This window comes from Acomys minous, assembly GCF_964271855.1.
Source record: "Acomys minous genome assembly, chromosome: 11".
NCBI lineage: Eukaryota > Metazoa > Chordata > Mammalia > Rodentia > Muridae > Acomys > Acomys minous.
Genome location: NC_140492.1, coordinates 38,136,446 through 38,164,051, shown reverse-complemented (window position 1 = coordinate 38,164,051; position 27,606 = coordinate 38,136,446). Strand labels below are relative to the sequence as shown.

At 40.4% G+C, this 27,606-nt stretch overlaps 1 protein-coding gene across 1 annotated transcript in view; it reads left to right on the top strand.

Moving 5' to 3' along the window:
- Positions 1 to 239: 239 nt before the first annotated feature.
- The window catches only part of IMPG2 (interphotoreceptor matrix proteoglycan 2), a gene marked incomplete at its 3' end in the record, with an annotated part of 60,897 nt that continues 33,530 nt past the window's right edge, over positions 240 to 27,606 (top strand). Inside the window, exons 1-8 of the mRNA XM_084801564.1 lie at positions 240 to 392; positions 1,276 to 1,500; positions 12,507 to 12,673; positions 16,268 to 16,299; positions 16,394 to 16,417; positions 21,066 to 21,115; positions 22,444 to 22,511; positions 26,959 to 27,120. Coding sequence (XP_084657690.1) covers positions 308 to 392; positions 1,276 to 1,500; positions 12,507 to 12,673; positions 16,268 to 16,299; positions 16,394 to 16,417; positions 21,066 to 21,115; positions 22,444 to 22,511; positions 26,959 to 27,120 — 813 coding nt within the window. The 5' untranslated portion in view covers positions 240 to 307. The remainder of the gene's footprint in view (positions 393 to 1,275; positions 1,501 to 12,506; positions 12,674 to 16,267; positions 16,300 to 16,393; positions 16,418 to 21,065; positions 21,116 to 22,443; positions 22,512 to 26,958; positions 27,121 to 27,606) is intronic.

Below are 27,606 nucleotides of genomic sequence, written 5' to 3'. Positions count from 1 at the left end.
GGAGAGGTGAGGGCTGGTAAGGAGCTTAGCTAGATTAGAATAGAATTCTCCCTGCCCATCTGTCCTAATTAGCTTACCTCCTGGCTACCATAGTGTCCCTCCTAAGTCAGAAACGAAGCTGGTGCTACTCTGGAAGGACGAGTTTTTATTTATCCTAGTTGACAATGGTTTTAGAGTGGTTGCCCACTCCCAGACGTAAACTTTTAACTGCAAATCCTTTTTTGGTAAAAGTTTGTTAGTGGAAATTTCAAAACTCCAGATGCTCACTTAAGGATTTTATCATCTTGTTTCTTCGGTTTTGGCCCAGATGATTATGTTTCTTTCTTTGGGAAGGATTTCTCTGTGTATTTTGATATTTTTCCTGACAAGAGGAAACCTCGTGTCACTCTCAGGTAATTAGAAGCTGATGTTGTGAGATTTTGGGGGACTTTTGGTATAGTCTTCGAATAGTAACATTTGACGTGGTTGCTGTCTGACAATATGACCATGAGTCTTTGCTAGGGCTTTATTGAGCGGCTTTGGAATATCGCCCATGATTTGGGTATCCCTTCCTCAGTTGCAATTCCTGGTTCAAACCTTACATCCCTGGGTTGAAATTTGGCATATATTTGATTCTAAAAACAATCTTGAAGGATTGACAAATAAATGGGAAAAGGCTAGACTATCTCTTCCTTCTATGTGCATGCATGTTTTGAGCACTGTCGTTAAATTTTCTTTTTAAAAAAAATTTAAAAAATATTTTATTCATTTATTCAGATTACAACTCAATTGTTATCTCATCACTTGTATCCTCCCATTCCTCCCTCCCTCCCACTTTCACCCTATTTCCCTCCCCTAGGTCTATGACCTCCTCCCCCACTATATGGTCATAGGGTATCAAGTCTCATCTTGGAAGCCTGTTTATTCTTTCTTTAAATGCCACCAGGCCTCCCCACCTAGAGGAGGTGGTCAAATATGGGGCGCCAGAGTTCATGTCAGAGTGGGTCTCTGCTCTCCACATAACTGTGGAGAATGTCCTGACCATTGGCTAGATCAGAGTAGGGGTTCAATGTTTACTATTATATTGTCCTTGGTTTGTGCAATAGTTTGAGCAGAGCCCCCTGGGCCCTGATCCACCCATCATGATGTTCTTCTTGTAGGTTTCTAGGACCCTCTATGTCCTTCTATGCAAAATCAGCTTTTCTCTACTTGCTGCCTGTTTGCATGTCCACTTCCCGGGAAGCCTGGTCATGGTCCCATTCGGTTCTCTGTAGTAACAGACCATCTTTTCTGCAGAAGGGAGACAACCCACGCGTGCCGTCTCTATCCTCCTGCCCGAGAAGTTAATGGACTCTTCTCTGCCTACCAGAAGGAGACAGCTTTTGGACCCCCCAGAGGCTGGGAGGAGGTGGCTGCTTAGGAGGCGGAGATCGATTCTGTTCCCAAATGGAGTAAAAATTTGCCCCAATGAAAGTGTTGCAGAGGCGGTGGCAAATCATGTGACATATTTTAAAGCCCGAGGTAAGCAGGCCTCCACCCTTGGGCTTCTTTATGAAACTCAAACCGTCATATTTGTTGTGTACTTTAGATAGAAGTAAGCCAAATACTAGTGAGAAAATGACTTAATCATATTAATGTAAGTTGTACATTATTGTAGAAGAAAATATTTTACTTTTTTTGAAGTATTAAAACACTATTGTGTGATTGGATATATTAAACATCACTTTTGTTTTTCATTATGGTAATTTGCCTATCTATACCCATAACACATATTTATAAACAAAGACTCATGTGCTTTCCTGCTTATTTTATAGATGAAAATGTAATGAGTTTCTTTATTGTATACTTTGGACACACCATAGAGTCATGCAGATAGCTGTCTGATTGGGACACAAAATTTTAATGTTACAAGTTAGAACCCTTCTCTCAGTAGTCTCGTGTGGCTTTTGTCTTAGTTTTGATTAAGAATATTATCCTCGGATTCATATCTTCTGCTGTGTGAATTTACACTATGCTTCTTACATTTACTAACATTGCTTAATTAAGCATTGTATATAAACTTTAGACGTTGAAAGGATTTTCAAATTTTGCTTTTTATGTGTTCAGCAGCCAGTAAAAAGTGCCGTTGTGTGAATATAATGTTAGTAAGCTAGATATTGATGATGAAGTGATCAGGACTGTCCTGTTCAGCAAATGCTTATTGAGTACTTGATATTTTTCCTGGCATTGGGTTGTTGATTGTCTTTCTTGGCTGCCACTTCATTATTTTGTTTCTGTTCCTTGACCTTCTCTTCTGCACTAAAGTTTTTAAACTAAGGGCTTACTATCAGATAAGGCATTTTATACATGTAATGTTTTATGTTTCTCTAACAGGGTACAGTGAGTTGTTAACTCTTTTATGAATGTTAGAGTCTTGATTATATTTGAGAACTATCAAATGGTACTCAGAAATAGGCCCTATGAAAAAGACTTTTAAAAGGGGGTCACAGTTTGGCACAGTCCGACCTAGTATTTTTATGTAGAACCTTAAGTTGGAAGTGACATTACAAGCTGACGGAGGACATGAAGGACCTAACAGTGGTGGACAATGACAGTGGGTAAGGTAATGAGATTCTTTACACTGCTTGGATTTTAACTTTAAATAGATCAGAATGGTCAGTGGTCTCAGCTGTTCGTTTCACAGTGAAAAGGAAAGGGCCAACCATCAAGGAACCTGCTTCTGTTTTGTGATTGTTTTGCTCTTATTTTTTCATAAATTCAAGAGATACTGCTAAAAAAGAAGCCAACAAAAGGAAAAATAAAACATTTTGAAATAATTAAAAGATACGGATGATGTGAGGGAGTTATTGAAAAGAGACCCTGAAAATATACATACAAGTAACATCATACATACTAAATAGATTGTACTTGTGTATTCAGGAATATATATGTATATATACATATACATAAACACACACACACACACACACACATGTATATATAGTGTATGTATGTACAATGAAAGAAAGAGGCCATGAACTTGGAAGAAAGTAAAGGAAGGGTACATGGGAGGGTTTGGAGGAAGTAAAGAGAAGAAACAATAATTATATTGTAATTTCAAAAAAAAAAAAATAGAAGAAGCTGGGTGCCATGGCGCACGTCTGTAATCCCAGCACTTGGGAGGCAGAGGCAGACAGATTTTTGAGAGTTTGAGGCCAGCCTGGTCTACAAAATGAGTCCAGAACAGTCAAGGCTGCACAGAGAAACCCTGTTTCAAAAACAAAACAAAACAAAACAAACAAACAAACAACAACAACAAAAACCAAAACAATACAAAAATAATAATTAAAAAATTAGAAAGAGCAGGGACCTCAGAAAAGTAAATGGTTGACACAGCCATGGTTGTTGTTATGACCATAGTAGAAAATAATACCTAAACTGTTATGGTTTTGAAAATTGGGGAAGGCTTGAAGGATGTGGCTCAGTGGTTAAGAGCACAGACTGCTCTTCCAGAGGACCAGGTTTTGATTTCCAGCACGTGTGTAGTGGCTCATACTCAGGTGTAACTCCAATCCTGTGAGATCTGCTGCCCTCTTCTGGTCTCCATGGAGTCTCCTTGTTCTGTTGAATCGTGAATTCGACTTCACTTGCTGGGCAGTGGTTACTAGGGAGGTCGTGGTAAATCTTACGTTGCTGGGGACCTTACAAGCTAAAAATATTGGCCTGTCAAGACATGCTCACTAGTGCACTATTGGCATGAACATTATGGAAGCAGCCAACGATTTTTCTATTGGAATTTAAATTCCACCCCACAAGATAAAACTCATACCTGGTACCATCACCAGGCCAAGAACCTATGGCTGGTCAGGCCATAGGCTCCCAGGAAGAACCTGCTGTTATTATACTACTCAGAGGGCACAGTATCAAATCAATTCCTAATGACTTAACACTATTCCAATACATTAGTGCATCTCTCAACCTTCATCTGACAGCTTCTATTTACAGAAGGTGGTGACTAACACAGAGACCTACAATTGACAAGGAACAGAGAATAAAACACTGCAGAGTGCTATGAAATTCTTTCTTCTTCTTTTTTCTTCTTCTTCTTCTTCTTCTTCTTCTTCTTCTTCTTCTTCTTCTTCTTCTTCTTCTTCTTCATTTTTTTGAGACAGGGTTTCTCTGTGTAGCCTTGGCTGTTCTGGTCTTGGTTTGTAGACCAGGCTGGTCTTGAACTTACAGAGATCCTCCTGCCTCTGCCTCCCCTAGTGCTGGGATTACAGGTATGAGCCACTGTTCCCAGTGCCAAGGAACGTTTTATTCAAGTAAAGACAGAATGGGAGAGAATCTTTGCTAGTTACATATCTAACAAAGGATTAGGATCTAAAGTATACAAAGAACTCAAATGTTAAACAAGAAATCAAATAACTCCACTGGGCAAAGTGGTACAGGTCTTTAGTTCCAGCATTTGGGAGGCAGAGGCAGGCAGATCTCTGTAAATTAGAATGAAGGGAAATGAAAGCACAACTTATTATCAGAGCACTTGGGATGCTGCAAAGGTAGTTCTATACTACCTTTGTTACATATGTAGGGAATACATAGACAAGCCATCCATGCCTATTGTGAAGAAGTTGACATTTTCCAGTGATCCTGGAGGGCCTGGGAACACAAAGGCTGAGTGCAGTTCCATCTGTTTAGAGTTTATATTGCAGGGGCAATTTGGGATGGATGAGTCCATCTCTAACTCTTCCGTGAAGTATGTACAGAGCTGCCAGACTTAGTAAATAAAAATGTAGGGCAGTCAGTTAAAACTTGAATTTCACTTAAACAACAAATGATTTTTTTTTTATTGTCAATAGGCCCCATACAATATTTGATTTGGCTCTGTGTCTCTAGGAAAGTAATTCTTTTTTTCCCCAAATACACACACACACACACACACACACACACACACACACACACACACACTTTAAGTGTTTTGCTTGCATGTAATTAATTATGTGTGCCGCCTGTGTGATTGATGCGTACAGAGGCCAAAGGCAGACATCAGATCTCGTGGAATTTGAATTATAGACAGTTGTGAGCCAGTGTATGGGTGCTGAAAACCAAAACTCTTAATCATTGAGTCATCTCTACAGCCCTCAGGAAAATTAAACTATTTAGAAAAACTTTAAAATATCATTTTAATAACAGGATGACCTGGAACTCACCATGTACGTCAGGATGGCCTTTAAATTGTGACAGTCCTCCAGCCTTCACATCCCAGGTCCTGGGATTACTGCGTGAGCCACTAAGTGCAACAAACTTCCATTTTGTTACCAAAGAAATAGGAGTGATTTTATTACTAACAATATCTTTATCAATGTTAGTAAACACTAAGACTTGTAGGGCCAGTGAAAATCCTAAGAAAATGACATTGCTGACTGAATAGGTAGAGTATATTGCTACTATTTTGTTTAATGTTATATAGATTTTGTACACATTTTATGAGATAAATGTAGATAACAATAAAAATTTCATATGAAACCGTGAAGCGAGAATTCCAAAGATTTTACCTTAGAATACACTTTTTTTTTTGGTGGCAATTTTGAGTTCCTCATAATAAAAATAAATTTTACAATCAACTTGTAGTATGCACAAAGACATCAACCATTATTCTGGTAAGATTATATTAAATGTGTAGTTATTCTGATAGGATTATATTAAATGTATAGTAATGGTAAGTTCTTCTATTTTTTAATTATAATTTACTGAGATTACATCCCCATAGTTATTTCCTCACTTGTATCTTCCCATTCCTGCCCTCCTTCCCTCTTTCACCCTATTCCCATCCCCTAGACCTCTGACAGAAGGGGACCTCCTCCCCCACTATATGACCAGAGCCTGCTTCCCCTTCCTCTGTTTGCCCTCCAGGCCACCCCACCAAGGGTAAATGATCAAATTGGAAGCACCAGAGTTCATGTCAGAGGCAGGCCCTGTTCTCCCCACATCTGTGGAGAATAAGCTATCCATTGCTTAGATCTGAACAGGGGGTCTAGGTTTACTGCAGGCATTGTCCTTGCTTGATGCAAAAGTTTGTGCAGGACCCCTAGTGTCTAGATTTGCCAGCCTTGATGGTCTCCTGAGCCCTTTGTGTCCTTCCATCCTGTCGCTGCCCCCTCCCACGCCCTTCCCGCATCCTGTTCTTCCATACCACTCTCACCTGGAGTCCAGCAGCAAGTCCCAGCATCTGTTCCCATCCCCTGCTGAGTGGAGACTCTCAGAGGGCAGCTATGTTGGCCTAATATCCACTTGTGAGTGAGTATATACCCCTTGTGCCTTTCTAGGTCTGGGTTATCTCACTCAGGATGATCATTTCTGGTTCCATTGATTTACCTGCAAGTTTCAAGGTTTCCTTGTTTTTAATAGCTGAGTAGTACTCCATAGTGTAAATGTACCACAGTTTCATTATCCATTCTTCATTTGAGGGACATCTAGGTTGTTTCCAGATTCTGGCTATTACAACTAAGGCTGCTACAAACATAGTTGAGCAAATGTCCCTGTTGAGTTGTGGAACATCTTTTGGGTATATGCACAGGAGCCGAATAGCTGGGTCTTGAGGTAGCACTATTCCCAATTTTCTGAGAAAGCGTCAGATTGATTCCCAAAGTGGTTGTACAAGTTTGTACTCCCATCAGCAATGGAGGAGTGTTCCCCTTTCTCCACATCCTCACCAGCATGTGCTGTCACCTGAGTTTTTGATCTTAGCCATCCTGATGGGTGTAAGATGGAATATCAGCATTGTTTTAATTTGTATTTCCCTTATGACTAAGGATGTTGAACATTAAAAAAAATGTTTTCAACCATTTGATATTCTTCTATTGAGAATTCTCTATTTAGCTGTGAACCCCATTTCTTAATTGGATTATTTGGTTTGTTGCTGTTTAATTTGAGTTCTTTATATGTTTTGGATATTAGCCCTTTGTCAGATGTAAGGTTGGTGAAGATCTTTTCCCAGTCTGTAGGCTTTCATTTTGTTGACAGTGCCCTTGGCCTTACAGAATCTTTTCAGTTTCATGAGGTCCCATTTATTATTTGTTGATCTTAGATTCTGAGCTATTGGTGTTCTGATCAGGAAGTTGTCCCCTGTGCCAATGATCTCAAGGCTCTTCCCCACTTTTTCTTCTAACAGATTTAGTGTGTCTGGTTTTATGTTGAGGCTTTTAATCCACTTGGACTCTAGTTTTGCACAGGGTGATAAACATGGATCTACTTGCATTTTTCTGCGTGTAGACATCCAGTTAGACCAGCATCATTTATTGAAGATAATAACTTTTTTCCACTGTATAGATTTGGCTTCTTTGTCAAAAATCAGTTGTCCATAGGTGTGTGAATTTATTTCTAGGTCTTCATTTTGATTCCTTTATTTTGTTTTTTTAAAAATTTCTTTGATTTGTTTGTTTTGGTTTCCAAATATAATTTTAATACTTTTTGTGTTGGTTAAATTCCATCAACTTTGTACACACTAGAGTCACCTGGGAAGAAGGGATCCCAGTAGAGGAACTGACTCCATCAGACTGGCCTGTAGACAAGTATGTGAGGCATTTTGCATGACTAGTGGTTGATGTGTGAGGGTCCAGGCCACTATGGGTAGTGTCACCCCTGGGCAGGTCGTCCTGGGTTGTTTAAGAAAATAAGCTAAGGGCTGGAGAAATGGCTCAGAGTGTAAGGGCACTGACTGCTCTTCCAGAGGTCCTGAGTTCAATGCTCAGCAACCACATGGTGGTTCACAGCCATCTACAATCCAATCTGACGCCCTCTTCTGTCCTGCAGGTGTACATGCAGGCAGAGCACTGTATACATAATAAAAAAAATACATCTTTTAAAAAAAAAGCCTCTTTAAATAAAAAAGGGAAAGAAAACAAGCTAAGTCATGAAAGCAAATAAGCCAGAAAGCTTCATTCTTCCACAGTTCCCGCCTCTGCCCTTTCATACTTCCTGCCCTGACTTCCCCTGCTGATGAGTTGCAATAGGGATGTTAACCCAAATAAACCTCTCCTCCTCACGTTGCTTTTGGTCATGGTGTTTATGACAGCACCAAGAGACCAAGCCAGGTTGCGCCTTTTTTTAGATTTATTCTTATGTTTTTACTTTTTTATGCTGTCTGTTTGGTTTATTTATTTATTTTTATTTATTTTTGGTGAATGGGATTTGGTGAATTATTCAATGTGTAGTTTTAGTTGGTTGATGTGCAGGACATAGACAGACATGTAACTGATTTTTTTTTATATGTATTTCTATCCTGAAGCCTAGTTGTAATTGCTTCTTAGTCTGGATCGTCTTAAAGTGGCTTCCACAGGACTTCCCGAAAACAAGCTCATATTTATCTGTAGATGAAGGAAGCTTTACTTCCTTGCAGTTTAGATGTCTGCCATTTCCTTTTCTTCCTGTTCACAGCTGAGGGCTCACTTTGCTCATCAATTCTTTTTTGAATTTCTTGAGCAAATGTGTCTTCACTTGTTGTATGGTCCCACCCAAGACTTTCCTCAGAGGCTGTTCACAATTGTCTTTAAAGTGTCTTTGGCCTATTTTAATTGAGAGCGATTTTGTATAGTTTTATGGCTTCTGACACCGGACACAAAACTCTGGATATTGTATGTAAATAGATTCTTAGACATAAAACATTGACTTAGAAGAATAAATCTCCTTTTGACTTAATTGTATGGCTGTTCCCCCTTCATTTTATATCAATGAGTACTGGGATCGTTTTAATTTCTAAGTTATCTTGAATATATCTGTATAGGCATTGAACATAAGACTTTCTATGACTGTATATGTTCACTCCACCATGCCTCCACCAATGATGCACTGAAATGCTCGGGAATCTTGACCTAGTGTCAATATGTCCTCCCTTAAAGGTACTCTGCTCACAGTGATGCAAAAGCAACATCTATATCCTGGTTAGCAGACTTTCAGATTTGATGCTTTGTGATGGTTGGCAGGTATAGTCAATTGGTTTTTATTTTCACACAGCAAAGCTTTACATATATCATCTAAAGTTTAAAAAATTGTATGCATGTGTATTTGTGTGTGTGTGTGTGTGTATGTGTGTGTGTATGTGTGTGTGTGTGTCATGTGTGAGGATGCATGCAGTATCCAGAAGAGAGTGTTTGATTCTCTATAAAGCTAGCGTTCTAGGTAGTTGTGAGCTGCCAAATGTGGGTGCTGGGAATGCTACTCTGGCCTTCTGCAAGAGCAGCAAGTGCTTTTTAAAGAAAGTGCTTATTTTTATCTTATGTGTATTAGTGTTTTTATGCCTCTATGCACAAGAGCATGTGTGTTTAGTATCCTTGGAGACAAGAAAAAGGCCTTGAATCCCCTGGAAATGGAATTACATGTGGCTGTGGGTACCATGTGGGTGCTGGCAGCCAAATTACATTCTTCTGTAAGAGCAGTCAGTGCTTTTAATGGCTAAGCTGTCTCCAGTTTCCAAAATATAATTTTTATTTATGGTTTTAAATGTTTCTAAAAATCAATAGAATTTATTTTTAGAGCAATTTTAGGTCCAGAGAAAAATTGAGCAGGATGTCCATAAAGTTATTACTAAGTTTCTTAAGCTCCCCAGCATCAGCATCTTACATTTGTGCAGTACATTTGCTATAATTGATATGCCTACATATCAATTATAACAACATGCGTTATTAACAAGCTCATGGTTTACACTGAAGTTCACTGCGCTGTGTAGTCATTGGGCTTTAGTGAATGTATAGTGATGTTTATCAACTATTACAGCATTATACCGAACAACCTATTCATCCCCCTTCCATCTCAAACCCTGACAAACACTCATCTTTCTATAGTCCCCATATGCTTGTTTTTAAAAATATTTTTATTGGAGTCATACAGATTTTTTAAAATTTGGCAATAGGCTTATAAGTTGGAAGTATGCATAGTTTTAATGCTTTTGAAAACTCATTTTGAAATAATGATCGCATAATGTTCCATTGTGTGGATTTACCGGAGTTTATTTTCCATTCATTGTTGAGGGCCATCTTTACCACCTCCAGGCTTTGGCAAGTAGAAATAAAGCCATTTCAAACACTTTTGTACAAGTTCTTGTGTAATCATAATTTTTTCTTTGTTTGTGCAGATTTCATGGAGTTTGGCTGAACTGAATTTGTTTTTTCTTTTTATATAAGAATGAATGACATTATCTCCTGTTTTCAGGCATGAACTGTAGTTGTTGCAGAGTAACAACCCAAAGTGAACATTCTCTCCCTGGTTTACAAATTTTCTTCAACTTAGATGAGTTGAGTTTCAAATGCTTCTTTTTAAAGTCAATGTCTGATAAGTCTTCTAAAGAATAGATTCCATTTATTTGATTTCTACATTTTGACCCCCCAAAATCTCTAGGTTCTTTAAAAATGTCATTCTCTCTTTTTGAAGTTTTTCTTTCTTTCTTTCTTTCTTTCTTTCTTTCTTTCTTTCTTTCTTTCTTTCTCTCTCTCTCTCTCTTTCTTTCTTTCTTTCTTTCTTTCTTTCTTTCTCTCTCTCTCTTTCTTTCTTTCTTTTGACATGGTTTCTCTATGTAGCCCTGGCCATCCAAGAACTCTTCTCTCTGTAGATTAGGCTGGTCTCAAACTCAGAGATCTACCTGCCTCTGCCTTCTGAGTGGTGGGCTTGGCTCTTTTTTATTTTTTAAAGCTCTTATTTTTTCTTTGAGAACCTCTATTCTTCCCCCTCAACTCTCACAGATTCCACCCCTCCCACTTCTCTACTTATTTTCTCTCTCTTAAATAGCAAACTCAAAATCCTCTCAAGTTCACTACTCCTGGCCATGAGGCCTGTCCTGGAGTGTGGTTGATACAGCAGCTGTCATTCTATTGAAGGAAACTGATTCCCCTTCCCCAGCAGCAACTAAATGCCTAGAGCTCTGCAGCTAGCTGTGAGACTGTGCCGACCTCCCCTCCTCCACACTGGGGTTCTGGGTGGCTTGTGCTTGTGCAGGTCTTGTGCATGCTGTTCCGGTCTGTCATGTCATATGTGCATCTATGTTGTGTCTTGGAAACAGTGTCCTTGAAGTTGACCATCTCTTCTGCATAGGTCTTATACCTCGTGGGGAGGGATGTGATGTTGACATCCCATTTAAAGCTGAGTGTTCTGATGCCTCTTATTCTCTGTGTGTTGACCAGTTGTGGGTTTCTGTATTAATTATTGTCTATTGCAAGAAGAAGCTTTTCTGATGAGGGCTGACCAATGTGTATAGCATTAAGTCTTTAGGAGTCATTTTACTGCTGTGTCCTAGTTTGTCCTTATCTTTTAAAAAGCTGACAAGTTGTCCTTTAAAGTTATAACTTCAGTAAAATAAAAAATAAAAAAACTTAACATTATTGTGTTGATTAATAAACATATCAACATAACATATTCAATATAAGTTACATTTGCATTAGATATAAAAATGGAATTAAAAAAAATAAGGCACAAATTCGCTATGAAGTGGTAGTGTGTTCTTTTAATCCCAGGACTTGGGAGGCAGAGATAGATGAATCCCCGTGAGTTCAAGTCCAGCCTGGTCTACAAAGTGAGTGTAGGAGAGCCAGGTATATTACACAGATAAACCCTGTCTCAAAAAACAAAACAAAAACAAACAAAAGAAGTGAGTTAATGCCCCTTGTAAAAGAAGAGTTAAGGGAGTACAATGTTTTGTTTCATTTTTTTCCCCCAGACTGTAATAGTTTGAACAGGATGTTTTCAAGTGAATACTGTTGTGGGTTCAGGAATAGCCACACACTGACCACTCAAACACCAGACTCAGATTGGTGGATGTTTGTTTAATGCTGAACAAAAACTGATTGGTCAGGGACATAATCTGGGCTCAGGAGCAAGACTATGCTGCTGTCTGTTCCTAAGGCAGGCTTTTTATTAAAACAACCACCACCACTACCACCAACTGTAACCAGGTAATGACCAGGTAACCAGGTATAGCAAGTGAGGCAGGGGATGGGGCAGCATTACATCATTTTGGCCAGTTAAACAAAGCATTTCCAACTGTATTGTATCTAGATAGCTATACAAAGTATTTTAAGGATATAGGCTTGAGGACTTCCCAGTTCTCCATTGTTCTGGGAGAAAGGGAACATAGCAGGATGTTGTGGTCTTTACGCTAACAGAACATCCATTTGTCTTTAATTCAAGTAGAACATGCGTTTATCATCTATTGTTCTATTCTAAGCAGGGCCATGAGAATGGTATTTGTTGTAACCTGCTAAGCCCGCTTACACTCTATAGCCCCTTCCATTGTTGAGGCCTACTTTAATTCTTAGCATAACTGTAGCTCCTCTGTTAACACCGGCTGTTGCCTTTAGCATGTAAGAAGCCATTTTGCCTTCAAGTCTCCATTTTGATTATAAGGTGAAGTAGAATTCAGGTTATCAGGCCCTACCTGCCTCAGACCAGAATATAATCCAATAGTTCAATGACAGTGCGGTCCAAGTGTCTCAGAGGAATGGGAAAGAGTTGTTCCATCATGAGACCCACAGAGCATCCTAAACACGTCTCTCTTTACTTTCCAGTGTGCCAGGAAGCCATCTGGGAAGCCTTCAGGACGTTTTGGGATCGACTTCCTAGGCGTGAAGAGTATCAGTACTGGATGAACTTGTGTGAGAATGGAGGCACAAGTGTGTTTGAAATGGGCACACATTTTAGTCAGTCTGTGGAGCACAGGAGCTTAATCATGAAGGTAAATGTCACAAGGAGAGAAGGAATTGTTGCATTGTTGTAGGTGCGATTGTGCGTGGCTAAAGGTTAAAGGAAGAGAGAGTGAGTTGAGGTTTCCTGAGTGGCCCTAGGTTATAGGTTAGGTTGCTATCCCCTAGCCCTGGCCTTTCACAATTAACACTGCTAATCCACAAATAACCTCAGTCTTGTTTATAGCTGTCAGTGTATCACAATAATATTATGCAAAAATTTATAGATAAGCATCTGCGTGAGTTAAACATTATTGTCAAATTCATTTATATATTCACTCAGAGTGGATCCCAGCCACTGTAATTACGTTAGAGGATATAGTTAGCACATTTAGTGAAGTGAAAAATGTGCTTTTAATTCAAGTTTGTGTTTATTTATTTGTGTGTGTGTGTGCTTGTGTGTATGTGTTTGTATGTGTGTGTGTGTGCGCACATGCGTGTGTGTGCCATTGCATACATGAGGCTGGCAGAGTACATCTTCTTGAGAGTCAATGTTCTCCTTCTGCTTTGTTTTTGAGGCAAGTTCTCTGTTTTAATTTTTGCTTCTGCACAAACTATGTGAGCTTCTGGCTGATTCTCCTGTTTTGTCTCTTATCCTACCTTAGGAATGTTGGAGTTACAGATGCACACCACTGCATGTGGCTTTTAAAACATGAGCTCGGTATTAGTCAAAGTTTTCTAGAAGAACAGAAATACTAGAATGGATCTGTAAATTAAGAGAGGATTTAGTATTTATTAGAGTGGCTTGGAGGCTGTGGTCTGACTCATCCAACAGTGTTGTCTCCTATCAGAAAGCCCAGGAATGCTTCAGTTGTTCAGGCCATGAGGGTGGATGTCCCAGCTGGCCTCTATGTTGGAATCCCAAAGAAGTAGTTTCTAAAAGCAGTGAAAGAATGCTTCAGCATCAGGAGATGAACTTGCCAGCAAGAGTGAGGGCAAACAGGCAAAACCCAAGAGCTTCCTTTTTTCATGTCTTTTTTATAGGGGCTGTAGGTGTGGCCCAGGTTTAGAGTGGACTTTCTTTTTTAAAGATTTATTTATTATGTATACAGTGCTCTGCCTGCATGTACAAGTGCAGGCCAGAAGAGGGCACCAGATCTCATTATAGATGGTTATGAGCCACCATGTGGTTTCTGGGAATTGAACTCAGGACCTCTGGAAGAGCAGCCCATGCTCTTAATCTCTGAGCCATCTCTCCAGCTCTTCTAGGGTGTATTTTCTAACCTCAAATGATCCAGATTTAAGGGTGGCTTTCCCAACTGAAGTTTTCTAATTAAGAAAATTCCTTGACAGGTGTGCCCAGCTGCTTGGGTTTTAGCTAATTCCAGACATAGCCAAGTTGACAACCAAGATTAGCCACTATAGAGGTGCAGACTTTTCTGTGTTTAAAATGAACTTATCTCATTATTATGACGTGTCACAGTTCAAGTCAAGACACTGCATCAGCCTTTTCTCTGTCATAGTTTTAACTGCTCCATTTTAGCAATTGTGATAATAAACACCACATAGTCTATGCCTACCATATCTTGTATCTATTATAAGGTGCAAATAAAGATGATAAATAAATTGCTTATCCTATATTAAAATGAATCTTTAAATACAGGACCAGTTCTCTTTTCCAAAATTTATGTTCTTGGGTGTGGATGTTGCTCAGCAGTACAGAGCTGGTAGCATGTGCAAGGCCCTCTATTTGATCAGCAGTACTGCAAAGCCAAAACAAACACTCAAAGCATGTTTCCTCCTGTGTTATGGGACTTCCAGTATTGATTTTTAAAATTGCAATGAAGGCCGGTTGGTGGTGGTGCTTGCCTTTATTCCCTGCACTTCCAAAGTGGCAGGTAGATCTCTGAGTTTGAGACCGGCCTGGTCTATAGAGTAAGTTCCAGGACAGGCAAGGCTACACAGAGAAACCCTGTCTCGAGAAACAAAAACAAAAACAAACAAATGAAAAAAGTTTTAAAAAATTGCAATGAAGAAAAGAATCACAATATTTCAAGTTGTTTCTCCAATATTGGATCAACTATTAAAACAAGAAATATATACAGGCATTATTAACTTAATAAGAATCTTGTGATGTTACATTAAATGTGTTACAAGTGGGACTTTAGTTTTAACTAGGAAATAAGCGTTAACGATTATTTATAGCTCACAGGTTAAACAGGTGGTGTGCTGTCTGGCTTGAGTCTAAAATGATGAATGTGAATTGGCTGAGAAGAAGAGGAGGGAAAAGGCGGAAGGAGGGACCCACATGAGCTGTGTTTGTAGCGAATGGTTTGGGCCAATGTACTGGAGGGACAGGCTCATCAGACACGAGAAGGGGAAAGTGTTAAGAGGCTTGGATCTGGCTCTGTGGATGACGGGAAATGTTAGGGTTGTAAGGGGATAAGACGAGGGAGCTGGCTTAAAAGCTTTGGAATTAAAAATTTACATTTATTTACTGTGAGTGTGAGAGCAGGGGAGAGTGAGAGGAGGAGAAAGGAAAAGAGAGAGGGAGGGGATACTACGCGGGGGGGGGGGGAGGGGAGGAGGTGGGGGGGACAACCTGTGGGAGGCAGTTCTCTCCTTCCACTCTGTAGGCTGCCGAGATCGGATCGCAGGCAATCATAAGACATGGTGGGACGTGCCTTTCCCTGTGGAGCCATCTCCCTGGCCCAGTGTTAAACTCTTAAAGGTCGTTATGATTTTACACACACCCGGGAAGGTTACAGAGAGTCAGTTGACAGAGAGAGAGAGAGAGGCCAGGGAGGAAGCCACTGAGCCTTTCACGCCTGAGAGGACCAGGCTCCTCAGTGTCTCAGACCACCGGACAGAGAAAGGGAGGATGACGGGACAAAAGTTAAGAAGCAGGGTTTGTGGGGGCTCCGACAGACTGGATGGGGACAGGGAGGCGTGAGCGTGCTGGAAGCCTGCTAGTTTCTAGCAGAAGTCAGGAGCTCAGTCAGTAAAGCTAATTTGCAGACGAGGCAAGAAGGATGGATTCACTTTTAAAGTGTTCATTTGAGCGGCTTGTGAGAAATGTGAATTGTTTGGTATTTTGGTAAGAAGTGAAGGAGGGTGGTCTGGGTTTTAATTATAGAAGTAGTCACCAGCTTTGAATTAGCAACTGAAAGTATGAAGGCGACAGGCTATTTGGGGAGAGAGACCACAGAGTAAGGAAAGCAGCAGCAAATTATTTAATGATGTCTGAGTGACTTAGATGAATGATTTTCTTTCCATTCAACAGACGAGAAAACCGATCCCTGGCATCAGAAAGGACGAGGGTTTGTGTTTATAGCTAAGAGGAGAAATGGCAACTTGAAACTAGACTTCCGAGTTAACTTTAGTATTTTGTGCATCTTTTTGTTTGCTTTTTGAAACAAGAGTTCACAGGAGCATCAGGGCACATAAGAGACACAGAACGCTAGATGCACACACAGTTGTGGAACAAACTTGGCACCATTCACTCCTGCTTTTATTATCTGCTTGTCCTTAGAGTATAGTGGCCTAGCTTCTGCCGTGTGAGGGCGTTGGTGACCTCTGTGGACTAAATGTTGTATGCTGTGTAATCACTGTTATTAACTCAGTCATTGTGTCTTTGCTTTCCTTAGAAACTGGCTTACACAAAAGAAGCTGCAAGCAGGTATGGCTTCCCTCCACATTCAATTTGGCAACATAGATGTGCCACACGCATTCCCAACGCTTACCCTGGTGTCCTCCTTTCTATTTTCTCTCAGCTCCTGCAAGGACCAGGCCTGTGGGTAAGTCCACAATGCTGTTTCTCGTGAGGGCATCTCTCTCCTCCAATCACCACCATGCCCAGTGTGCTTACTCCCACTGACCTTACCAGAGGACATGTCTGCCTTATGCAAGAACAATGTACTGTGACAGAGGTTAAAAGCTAACGATAAAGCTGAACGGGATTATCTTAGAGGGGGCTAGGTTGCTAAACGATGGGTGGTTGTTTGGACTGCTTTCTTGACTTATGACCATGGTCTTGAAACAAGAACAATACACCCTTGATTCATCTGCTGGTATGCACCTTGGCTGGCCGTTTTAGGCATAGACCCAAGATGACTTCTGGCTTCTAAGCAGTAGTGATATAAAGCAGATTTCAAAAGGTGAGGAATAGTGGCTAAAGTCTGAACTCTACCCACCCTCAGACTATCAATTGTATACATAGGATGTAGGAGACTATATAAGACATCACCGGTAGATTCAAAAACTACCTAAACAGTCTAGTATCCAGACATCCGGCCTCCATGACAAAGACCAGACATAGTTGGAGAGTGCTCCACAGGAGCTTTTGGATAGAATGTGAGCAGACAGGAAGAGAGTGGAATTCCATGGCCTTGGCCATTCGCATGTCTTATGATGCCATGGGCACAAATTTGAGTAGGTGGTTGTTTGGATTACTTTCTTGACTTTATGATTATGGCCAAGGAGCTTTCAGAATAGAAAAAAATTGGACCACGTTCCTCCCTTTGCGAGCCAAGGGACCAGTTCCTTGTTGCTCTTAAAAGACCAAGATGAAGCTGAGTCACACGAGTCTTCAAAATCAGGCCTGTGCATAAGTCTCTAGCTCAAGCCCTTTCTCCAAATTATGAGTGTTTACTATATATTTTAAACATTATACAAACAGTTCACATAACACTACAAAACCCAGCTGAGTATGGAGTGCAGTTAGGATTTATACCCACAGGCATCTGAGAGGCTCAAGAATCAGATTATAATCATCTTTGGTAAAGCTGCCTTTCACTGTGTAAAGTATTTACTCTACCATTTAGTTACCACAGCAGCAACACAAACTAGATTTGACAATACTAACCCCCGGGGGCGGGGGGGCTTCCATATGAAGAATGCAGTTTCGTTGGTTACCTAAAGCCCGCCTCTGCCTCCTGAAGGATCTCAGCACCTGAAGCAGGAATGGGCCTGACTCATTTCTGTAACCTCACAGACAACCCTGAGGGAGGAGGACTTATTTTACAATTTCTTGTAACCTCTCCATTACCTAACACCAGCCTTCTCAATATGCCCAGCATGTGTTTTGTTGATTTTGTTTAATCAACCAGACCAAAATCATCATTTGTGCTGTGCTGTGTGTGTGTGTGTGTGTGTGTGTGTGTGTGTGTGTGAATGTATTCACAAGTGCACACAGAGCAAAGGAAGATAAATTAACTTCCCAGGGTAACTATCATTATATTTTATTAATTCTGATTTGTGGTGTGTTCAAGCACTCCACACCATGCATTTTGCAAAGGTCACAGTTTCTGTATTAATTACACATGGGTATTAACAACACACATTTTACCTCAATTTAGTTCTGTGTCACTGTGCTCCCCCAACTACATTTCAGACATTGTTAGATTTCAGCATCCATACTGGGAGGAGATTTCTTTTCTTTTCTTTTTTTTTTATAAACACCACACGCTGAGAAATTCTTGATTATAGTACCTTAGGAGTGGACTAGACATGGGAGAAATTGCACTGGTTCTCAACCTGTACGTCATGACCCCTTTCAGGGGTGGGGATACATATCAGACATCCTGCGTATCAGATATTTACATAATGATTCATAACGGTAGCAAAATTATTGTTAGGAAGTAGCAACAGTATAATTTTATTGTTGTGGCCGCAGCATGAGGAACTGTATTAAAGGGTTGCAGCATTAGGAAGGTTGGGGACCACTGAGTAGAAGCCTGTGAGCTGGCCGAAGTGGAATCGGTTTCATTTGGCCTGGCCCAGCTTGGTCTCATCACCCTGTTACTTGTGCTCTGCGGACTACTGCCCCACCCTGTTCGTGCCAGCGAGAAACAAATACTCTCATTCTCTCTTTCACAGTCCCCCCCTCCCCCCGACATTTTTTCAGATTCTTTTATTTATTTATTTATTTATTTATTTATTTATTTACATATGTGTTTATATTATTCCACATATATACAATAAACTACATACAGCAAGAAGAACCATGATATAATCAGGAATTATATAAATGTTACATTCTTAGTGTTTTAGCTATTTGTATTTGACAGCCTTGAAGAAAACATCTGTCCTATCTTGTTGCATCTAAAATTCTGAATGTAAATCAATCTCCATCTCATCTTGTCATTATCAAATTTTTTTTTGAAGAGAAAGACAACAACAGGTGCAACACTGGCATTGCTCACCTTAGCACACACATCTGCCTCCCGTGGTGAGGCACTTCAGTCTGACTTTGGGGAATTTGTCTCATGCATTATTATTATAATAATTAACAATTATTAATCATTATTTATTCTGTCTGGCATGAAGGTAACTGAGAAGGTATTGTCTATGCATAACTGATGTACCTGCTCAGGTTTGCTTATGCTAGTATGTATTCTAAGTGCATCTGAATCTGATTTTATTTTTCCCTCACATCCTGTAACCTGAGATGCCCCTTGGTTTTTTTTTTTTTTTTAAACTACGAAGGCCTTTCTGTACTTATCTAAATGACTTGTCCAGATGTTAGATGACTTAAGTTCTTCTAGCGATTGCTCCTTAGAAAGTAATGTCATACAGAAATGTTCTAAACAACCAATCAGGATAGATTGGGTATAATGATTTAATGAGTTACTCTTTTTAGCTGTTTAAACTGGAAGAACCTTTTAGCGTGATATTAAAAAAAAATGGAATGGAATTTTGTATGTAGTGTAAATGGAATACTACTCAGCTATTAAAAACAAGGAATCCCCAAAATTGTGGACAAATGGAATGAACTAGAAATGACCATAATGAGTGAATTAACTCAGAAGCAGAAAGAGTCAAATGGTATATACTCACTTATATCTGCACACTAGCCCAAGGGGCATGTCCCATGAAAGTCTTCAGTTACCAGGAAACTGGGACAGAGGGGAGGACATCCTATTGGGACTCTAGATGAGAGAAGCATGGGAGAATAGCAAAGTAGAAGGATCCAGAGGGTCCTAGAAACCTACAAGAAGAACATTATGATAGGCAGATTTGGGCCCAGGGTTCCCGCTCAAACTATGGCACCAGCCAATACAGCCAGGACAGGACAATACAGCCAGCCAGGACAATACAGGTGGTAAACTTTAAACCCCTACCCAGATCTAGCCAATGGACAGGACATTCTCCACAGTTGAGTGGAGAGTGGGGTATGACTTTCACACATACTCTGGTGCCTCATATTTGACCATGTCCCCTGGATGGGGAGACCTGGTGGCACTCAGAGGAGGGATAGCAATCTACCAAGAAGAGACTTGATACCCTATGAGCATATATGGGGGAGGAAGTCCCCCTCAGTCACAGTCATAGGGGAGGAGAGTAAGGGGAAAATGGGAGGGAGGGAGGAATGGGAGGATACAAGGGAGGGGATAACCATTGAGATGTAATAAGAATAAATTAATAAAATTAAATTAAAAAATTTAAAAAAATCTGTTTATCTGATTTTTCTACCAAGCCTGGGCGTGTAGAGAATGTGCCTTTGCTGTACCTTCCTGGTCTAGCTTCGATCACAAATGTCTTTTTTTGTCATGGTAGATCTTAATGGTCCTTTAAGTCTCACACTGAGTGCTGCGATTGCCCGCAGGAACCACTGTACCTGGTTAGTGCAGTGCTGGACAGTGAGCCAAGGACTTACGCACGCTAGGCAAGCACTCTACCAATTAGACTTCATCTCCAGTCCTGAAAAACAAATGTCTTTTTAAAGTTCTTAGACATTGGAACTAGAGAGGGAGATGGCAGGCAAATCCTTAATTTCATGCAGTTCATCATTGCTATCCTTTCCCCCTTTCCCTCTGGTTGGAGAGATCAGCGTCAAGGCTGGGGCCGCGTACATGCTAGGCATACGCTCGTCCATGGAACCACCCTCTCAGCGGGGAGACTAGATTCCTAATGTGATTCTGTCGGGCAAACAGACCCTCTGTCCTGCTGCCAATGCTCCTCTTCATTGTCCTGTCCAGTCCGACGGCCGTTGGCCACATGTGCACGCTGAGTAGCTAGAGTTCGGTGACTCTGAATAAGGAACACAGTTTCCAGCTGTTTAGTTTCAATAAATGAAATATCGGACTGTTCAATGCTTCTGTACTGATAATACATTCTAAGGGATTAAGGGGGTGGGGACAGAGATAAGGTAGGCAGATAAAATAGTTTCACATAATGATTTGAACTGAAGAGAAAGAAAATGGGTGATGAGCTATAACTAGGAAGGCTCTTTATATAGGGTGGCTATGGTGATGAGACATCAATAGATTCTAGATAAATAAAGTATGAAGTTATAATTTTTTTGAGTTTACAACTTGACATGTTAGCTTGGAAACCTTTATTTGGTTGTCTAAGGAGTTCCTTTGGGAACCTGTTCCAAATTTTTATAATACTTGCCTAGGTTTCTGTAATTTTTAATAGCTGCATGTTTTTTTTTTCTTCTAGGCTTGAGTTGTCATCTCCAGTTCCTATTGGTGATACCTCAACATTGGGAGGTAAGGGTTTTTTTTTTTTTTTTTTTTTGCCTTTATTTACTTCTATTTTTTAGTCATTGAAGATTTAAGACAAATTTTCAAGCAAGTACAAGTTATCAGCTCATATTTTAAAAATAGTGTTTTTTTGTATTTGTATATTATTTCAGAAACAAAATAATTATTTTCCACTGGGTTTATAATAGTGTGCTGTGAGTACTTTAAAAATAGAACACAGCCAAAAACATAGGTGTGACACAGTGAATTACTTTAAGACAGACACTGAGGTTGTGGGTAGAACCTCTATGTGTGTCACCTTATGTTACTGAACTGAGACTTTCCCAGTATAAGGGGTTTTTGACACATCCTGGGGTGTAGAAGGTGTTCCTTTGAGCTTTGTGTATGTATGTATGTGTGTATATATATATACACACAATATATATATATATATATATATATATATATATATATATATATATATATATTAAGTTGGAAAGATTTTCATTTGTTTCTCCCCACCTCTCATGTGTGTGTGTGTGTGTGTGTGTGTGTGTGTGTGTGTATGCCATGTGTATGTATGTGCCTGGGGAGGCTCAAATAAGGCATCATACTAAAGATGGTGTCAGGTCCCCTGGAGTTGAAGTGACAGGCTGTCTGATGTGAGCACTAGGAACTAAACTAGGGTCCTCTGGAAGAGCAGGAAGCACTCCTAACTGTTGACACATCTCTCCAGCCCCTAGTTCTGTATTTGCTGTAACTCAGTCTCATTCTCCAACCCCATCTCTTCCTTCTCCTCTCTCACCCCTCTCTTGCTCCATTCTTCTTTCCTTTTCTTAGGGGATGAACCCAAAGGCATCTTCCAGGCTAGGGAGGTTCTCTACCAAGGGCTATATACCAAGCCCGTGTTAATTTTAATAAAAAGCATAACATTCTTTGTGTTAGAACATTTGAGCATGTACGTGGCCCCATTTCAATGACTGTTAAATAATGGCCAAGCTGCAGTTTCTCAAGTCCAGTCTAGCTGTGCCCTTCAGTATCTGTTCCTTCACTACCCAGGTCCCTAGAAATCGAAACTTTCTTTTTGTATCCTAGGACCTACATTAGAGCCTGTCATGCTCAAAACAAACAAACAAACAAACAACACAACACAACCGCCACTTGCTCAGTGAGTCATAGTTACCGAGATTCTAGAAAGTCTCTACAAATGTCTCTTGAGTTTATAACTAAAAAAGTCTTCGGTATAAAACAGCAAAGGGCTTGTCAGAATGGTTTCTGAAGTGAGGCTTTGACTCCAGACACGAGCTCTGGCGTATGCAAGGACTAATGGCACACGTGTTTTGTTTTCTGCTTAGGTGCTGTTCCCAGTGCTTCATATCCAGGGGCGGCCTCGGAGAGCAGCGTGGCGTTGGCCGAGGAGAGTGTAAGCCCTGCTCTGTTTTGTTGCTTTCTGACCTGCAGGATGGGGTGAACAGGGCTCACAGTCCATCTCTAGACTGCACAGGACTTCACACAGTGCCCTGCTCAGAAAATATTATGGATTTTAAATCCAGTACATTCAGAAATCTGATCCCCTGTGAAGAGTGGATAGGTCTGTTGTAGTGGTAAGCTGCTGGTAGAGTATTTCTTGGAAGCTCTTTTGGTGATAAACCCTGATCTTCTAACCCTCAGTAGATTGGGTCTTAACTTCTTTAGAGAGAAAGGAAATAGATCTTACATAGTTTAAAAATTAAAAAATGGATCACACCTTTTAAACACACAATTATTATTTTTAAAAATTGTAATGTATTCAGATTACATCTCTATTGTTATCACTTCGCTTGTATCTTCTGGTTCCCTCTTCCCCATCCCTCTTCCACCCTGTTCCCCTCCCCCAGACCGCTGACAGAAGGGGACCTCCTTCCCCACCATCTGATAACAGCCTATCAGGTCTCATCTGGATAGCCTGCTTCCTCTTCCTCTGTGTGCCATCCCCTTCCTCTGTGTGCCCACTGGGCCTCCCAACTAAGGGGAAGTGATCAAATTGGGGGAGGGGGGGAGCACCAGAGGTCATGTGGGAGGCAGTAAAACCATGGAGAATGAGCTGTCCATTGGCTAGATCTGAACAGGAGGGTCTAGCTCTAATGCATGCATTGTTTTTGGTTGGTTGAACAGTTTGACGCACACAATTATTAACAGGAACCTGATTACTAAATAGCACTAAATTCTACAGATGAGGGTCCACAACTAAAAATTGCAGGTCAAGTACAGAATTACACCATTCCCAGGCAGATGGAAACATTTAATAAAAATCATGTTAAATTATAGGCTGGGAGATGGCACAGTGGATGGAACACTAGAGATGGAGGAGCAAGAAACAGGGTTCAAATTTCCAGCACCCACATAGAAAGCCACACAAGCATGGCAGGTTGTCGATCACTCTCATCTATAGCTGGGTGGGCATGGTAGCCTTCCTGTATCACCCACATAGGAAGCCAGGCAGCCACCACAGCCCACCTGCACCACTATCATCTATATTCAGGGAGGCATGGCAGCCTGCCTGTATCATGAACTCTCATCTGTAGTGAGGTAGCCATGGAAGGCTGCCTTTGTCACCCCCATAGAAAGCCTATAGTGAGGTAGCCATGGAAACCTGCCTTCATCACCCCCATAGCAAGCCAGGCAGGCACAGTAGCCCTCATGTACCACCATCACAGAAAAGCAGGCAGCTAGGCAGCCCAGCTGTATCTCAGAGCTGGCTCTGTAGCACAAGCTGGTGAGCTGGAGTAGTTGAATCCATCAGTTCTGGCTTTGGTCAAAAACTCTGCCTCAGTAAGGAAAGTGGAGAACAGTTGAGGAAGACACCTGCCATCAACCTCTGGCCTCTCTACACATGCATATGCAAACCTGTATACATACATGCATGTACCCCACCCATACACACACACACACACACACACACACACACACACACACACACACCCCTTTTTTTCTAAAATTCTGAACTTAAAAAGAATTTAAGGGCTCATTGTATCATGAGACATTGTTCAGAAAGGTAAGATTTGCTCCCTTTATATCCTCCTTTCTTAGTGAGGACGTTATAACTAATGTGAAATCAGGTGGGGAAATTCCATTTTGCCTCCCTCCTTTCCCGACCAGTTAACAAGAATGGTAGAAATAATATGTGCATGTGTGTTTGTGTGTGTGCATTCTATGTTCATGTACGTGAAGGTGCCTGTGAAGCCAGAACAAGGCATCAGGTCCCCGGGACTGGACTTACGAGTGCAAGCTGCTTAACATGGGTGCTGGCAACCAACCTCACTCCCCTGCAAGAGCAGCAAGTGCTCTTAATTGCGGATCCTTCTCTCCAGCCCTATGATAAAATTTAATAAACAAAAAGGCAGTCTTGAATAAATTCCATATAATGAAGAGTTCTTGTTACTAGTAGTCTTAGTATTATTGAGCAGCATAATGTTCTCACTGGAAACATACCCAACGTAATAAATGGTAATACTATAAAGTAACATAATAATTTAATATTAGATTGCATTATAAAAATATAGAATCTACTTTAAGCAGGTGGTAGTTTTTACCATCTCTTAATTGTGACTCATGCATGGGTACCACATTCTGAGGTAAACTTAAGATCACTGGAAGTGTCACTGGAAGAGGAGCCCGTGAAAAGTCAGAGGAAACTTGGTGGCTTTCTGGCATCTGTGAAAGGTCCTTTTACTTGTGATCCAGGGATTTGTATCAATAATGGAACTTAGAAGAAGGCAGTTTGGGTTTAATGATAAGACTTTCCCAAGCGTGACAGCTTTTTGGAAGCATAAGAGCCTGCTCTGAAAAGCATGTCTGTTTCTTATGACCGCTCTTTCATCCGAGGTGAGCAGCCTTTTGTCAGGGATACTGCAGAGAGAACTCAAGCAGCGGAAGGAGTGGGGGAAATCTCCAAGGTTACTTCGTGAAGTAGGTTTCGAAATGGTGTAGGTTTCTGTTATATGAGCCATAAGATGAAAAGTGGTACAGTGAAAAGACAAGACACCAGTGTGGTATTCTCAGTTCTTCCCATGGTTCTGTAAGTACAATGGAGGCACTTGGCTTACATGTGCTCATTTAAATGTGCTGCAGCTGTTACTGTTGTGTTCTAGCAGTAATGGCAGAATTCCCTCATTCCTTCTAGACTTAGTAAGTAAACTTATGGAAGAAATGATTACTACATTCATTTGTTCATATGAGTGGATTTATGGTTAGTTATTTGGGTTATAACCCAATATTAACTTTGTTGCCCAAGTTATATCAGATAAGGTCTCTGGAAGACCTGAACTATTTCTTTTTCTTTTTTTCTTTTTGAGAGAGCACCTTGGGCTTTCACTCTACAGCTCAGGCAGTCTTGGAACTCACTATGTAGCCCAGGCTGACTTTGAACTCTTGTACATCCTCTAATAACTCCAACTCTGTGCGTATAAGTGTGTGTGTGCGTGTGTGTGTGTGCATGCATGTGTGTGTGTGTGTGCATGTGTGTATGTGTCTAGCTTCTGGCATTGAACCCAGGGCCTTGAACACACTAGCCATGTGCCCGGCAGCCGAGACTTAGGTTTGTTTTAATGTTATGGAGGGCAGCAAAAAGTTTGTTGTGGTTTTGACCAATGGTAGCTACTGTTTAAGAAACGGCCTCCTTTAAAGCTGGTGTAACTACAGAATATTCCAAGTTATCTGAAAATACTATTGTTCTATTTCTTCTTCCTGAGTACATATTTTATGTGGCTAGATTTCTTTCATGTTGGGTCTATTAAAATAGAATATTGTGATTAATTGAACACAGAAATAAACATGAGAACCCAGCCATCTTGTATTAAGCCAGACATTCAAGAATTTGCAAAAATATAAACAACATCACTCTTCCCACTGTTTCAGCTCCACAGCATCTGTTGTTGACTTTTTCATGAAACTTGCTTACTTTGTTATTCTTTATTTTTACTATTTTTTGATACAGTGTGTCACTATGTGGCTTTGGCTGGTCTGGAGCTCTCTGTGTATAATCAGACTGTCTTTAATTTAGACAGGTTTTCTTTTGCTGTGAGATGACATCATGATGAAGACAACTTTTATAAAAGAAACAATTTAATTGGGTGTGGATTAAGGTTCAGAGTTATCGTGGTGGCATGGTGGCATTCAGGGAGACATGCTGCTAGAAAGGTAGTTAAAAGTTCTACATATGAATCCACAGGCAGCAGGAAGAGAGAGACACTGGGCCTAGCTCAAACTTCTGAAATCTCAAAGCCCACCCCCAGTGACACACTTCCTCCAACAAGGCCACGCCTCCTAATAGTGAGCTTTTTATGAGCCTATGGGGACCATTTTAATCCATATTACCGCACAGGCTGTCCTTGAACTCGCAGAGACCTGCCTGCCTCTGCTTTCTAATGCTGGAACTAAAGTCACTACTCTATTATTTTAAATGAATTAGTATGTATTTTTCGAATTTATTTTTGAAATTTTTGTTGGTAAATATTCACAGTTTTAATACATGTTAATAACACTTCTTTGAGTTGTTGAATTATTTTCAAGAGTCTAAAGGGATTTTTGGACCAAAATGTTTGAGAAACATCTCTCTAAAGCCATATTCTGATTACAGAATATTCAACTTTAAAAATTTTTTTTACTCACCTTGATAGTTTTCTATGGAAGGTTTTTGCTCTTCCTTGTCAGTGTGTACTGAAAGAATATGCAAATGTACAGTGATTATTACAGTCATTGATATCCTAAAGGTTATTCACTTTATTGTAAAACTGAATATTGCATGAAAAGTCATCATTAGATGTGATGTCTACAACTTTGAGGGTAATCAGTACAAATACTGGTGTTTGTTATTTTTTTTCTAAATTCAGATCAGCAATGAAATTGAGAATGTGACAGAGGAGCCCACTCAGCTAGCTGAGGAACAGGTAGCGGAATTCAGCATCCATCTTCTGGGGAAGCGATATAGCGAAGAACTGCAGGATCCCTCCAGCGCCCTCTACCGGCTCCTGGTGGAAGAGTTTATTTCTGAGGTGGGTGATTTTTTTTTTTTAAGCTTTTAGAAGAAGCTTTTTTTATTTATTTTTAACATGTGGACTATAGGACACAAAAATCACCCATGTGGGAGTTTCATTTGAATGGGGTAACATGTTTGTTTTGGGGGATTAAGTTTCTCATAACCACAAAGCTGTTTACAGGTAAGTTAAGGGTTCAAGCTGACCAAATACTAGGTTCCTAGGGTTGCAGCTTAGCCATTTCAGAAAAGTTTGTGAAAAGTTCAGATAAAGGTAAATATCTTCCCACCCATTGACAAGTAAATGCTTTTTGTAACTCACCACAGCCAAAGAAAAATGATTTCTAAATTCTAATTTCATTCTGTCAATGTTTGGTGAATTGGATGTCTCTGAACAACTACGTACTAGTTATTTTTTTTTCTTTTCTGGAGAGAACATTAGATTAAATTTAATCTTTACTCTCTGCCTCTCTGTCTCTGCCTGCCTCCCTCTCTTCCTCCTCCT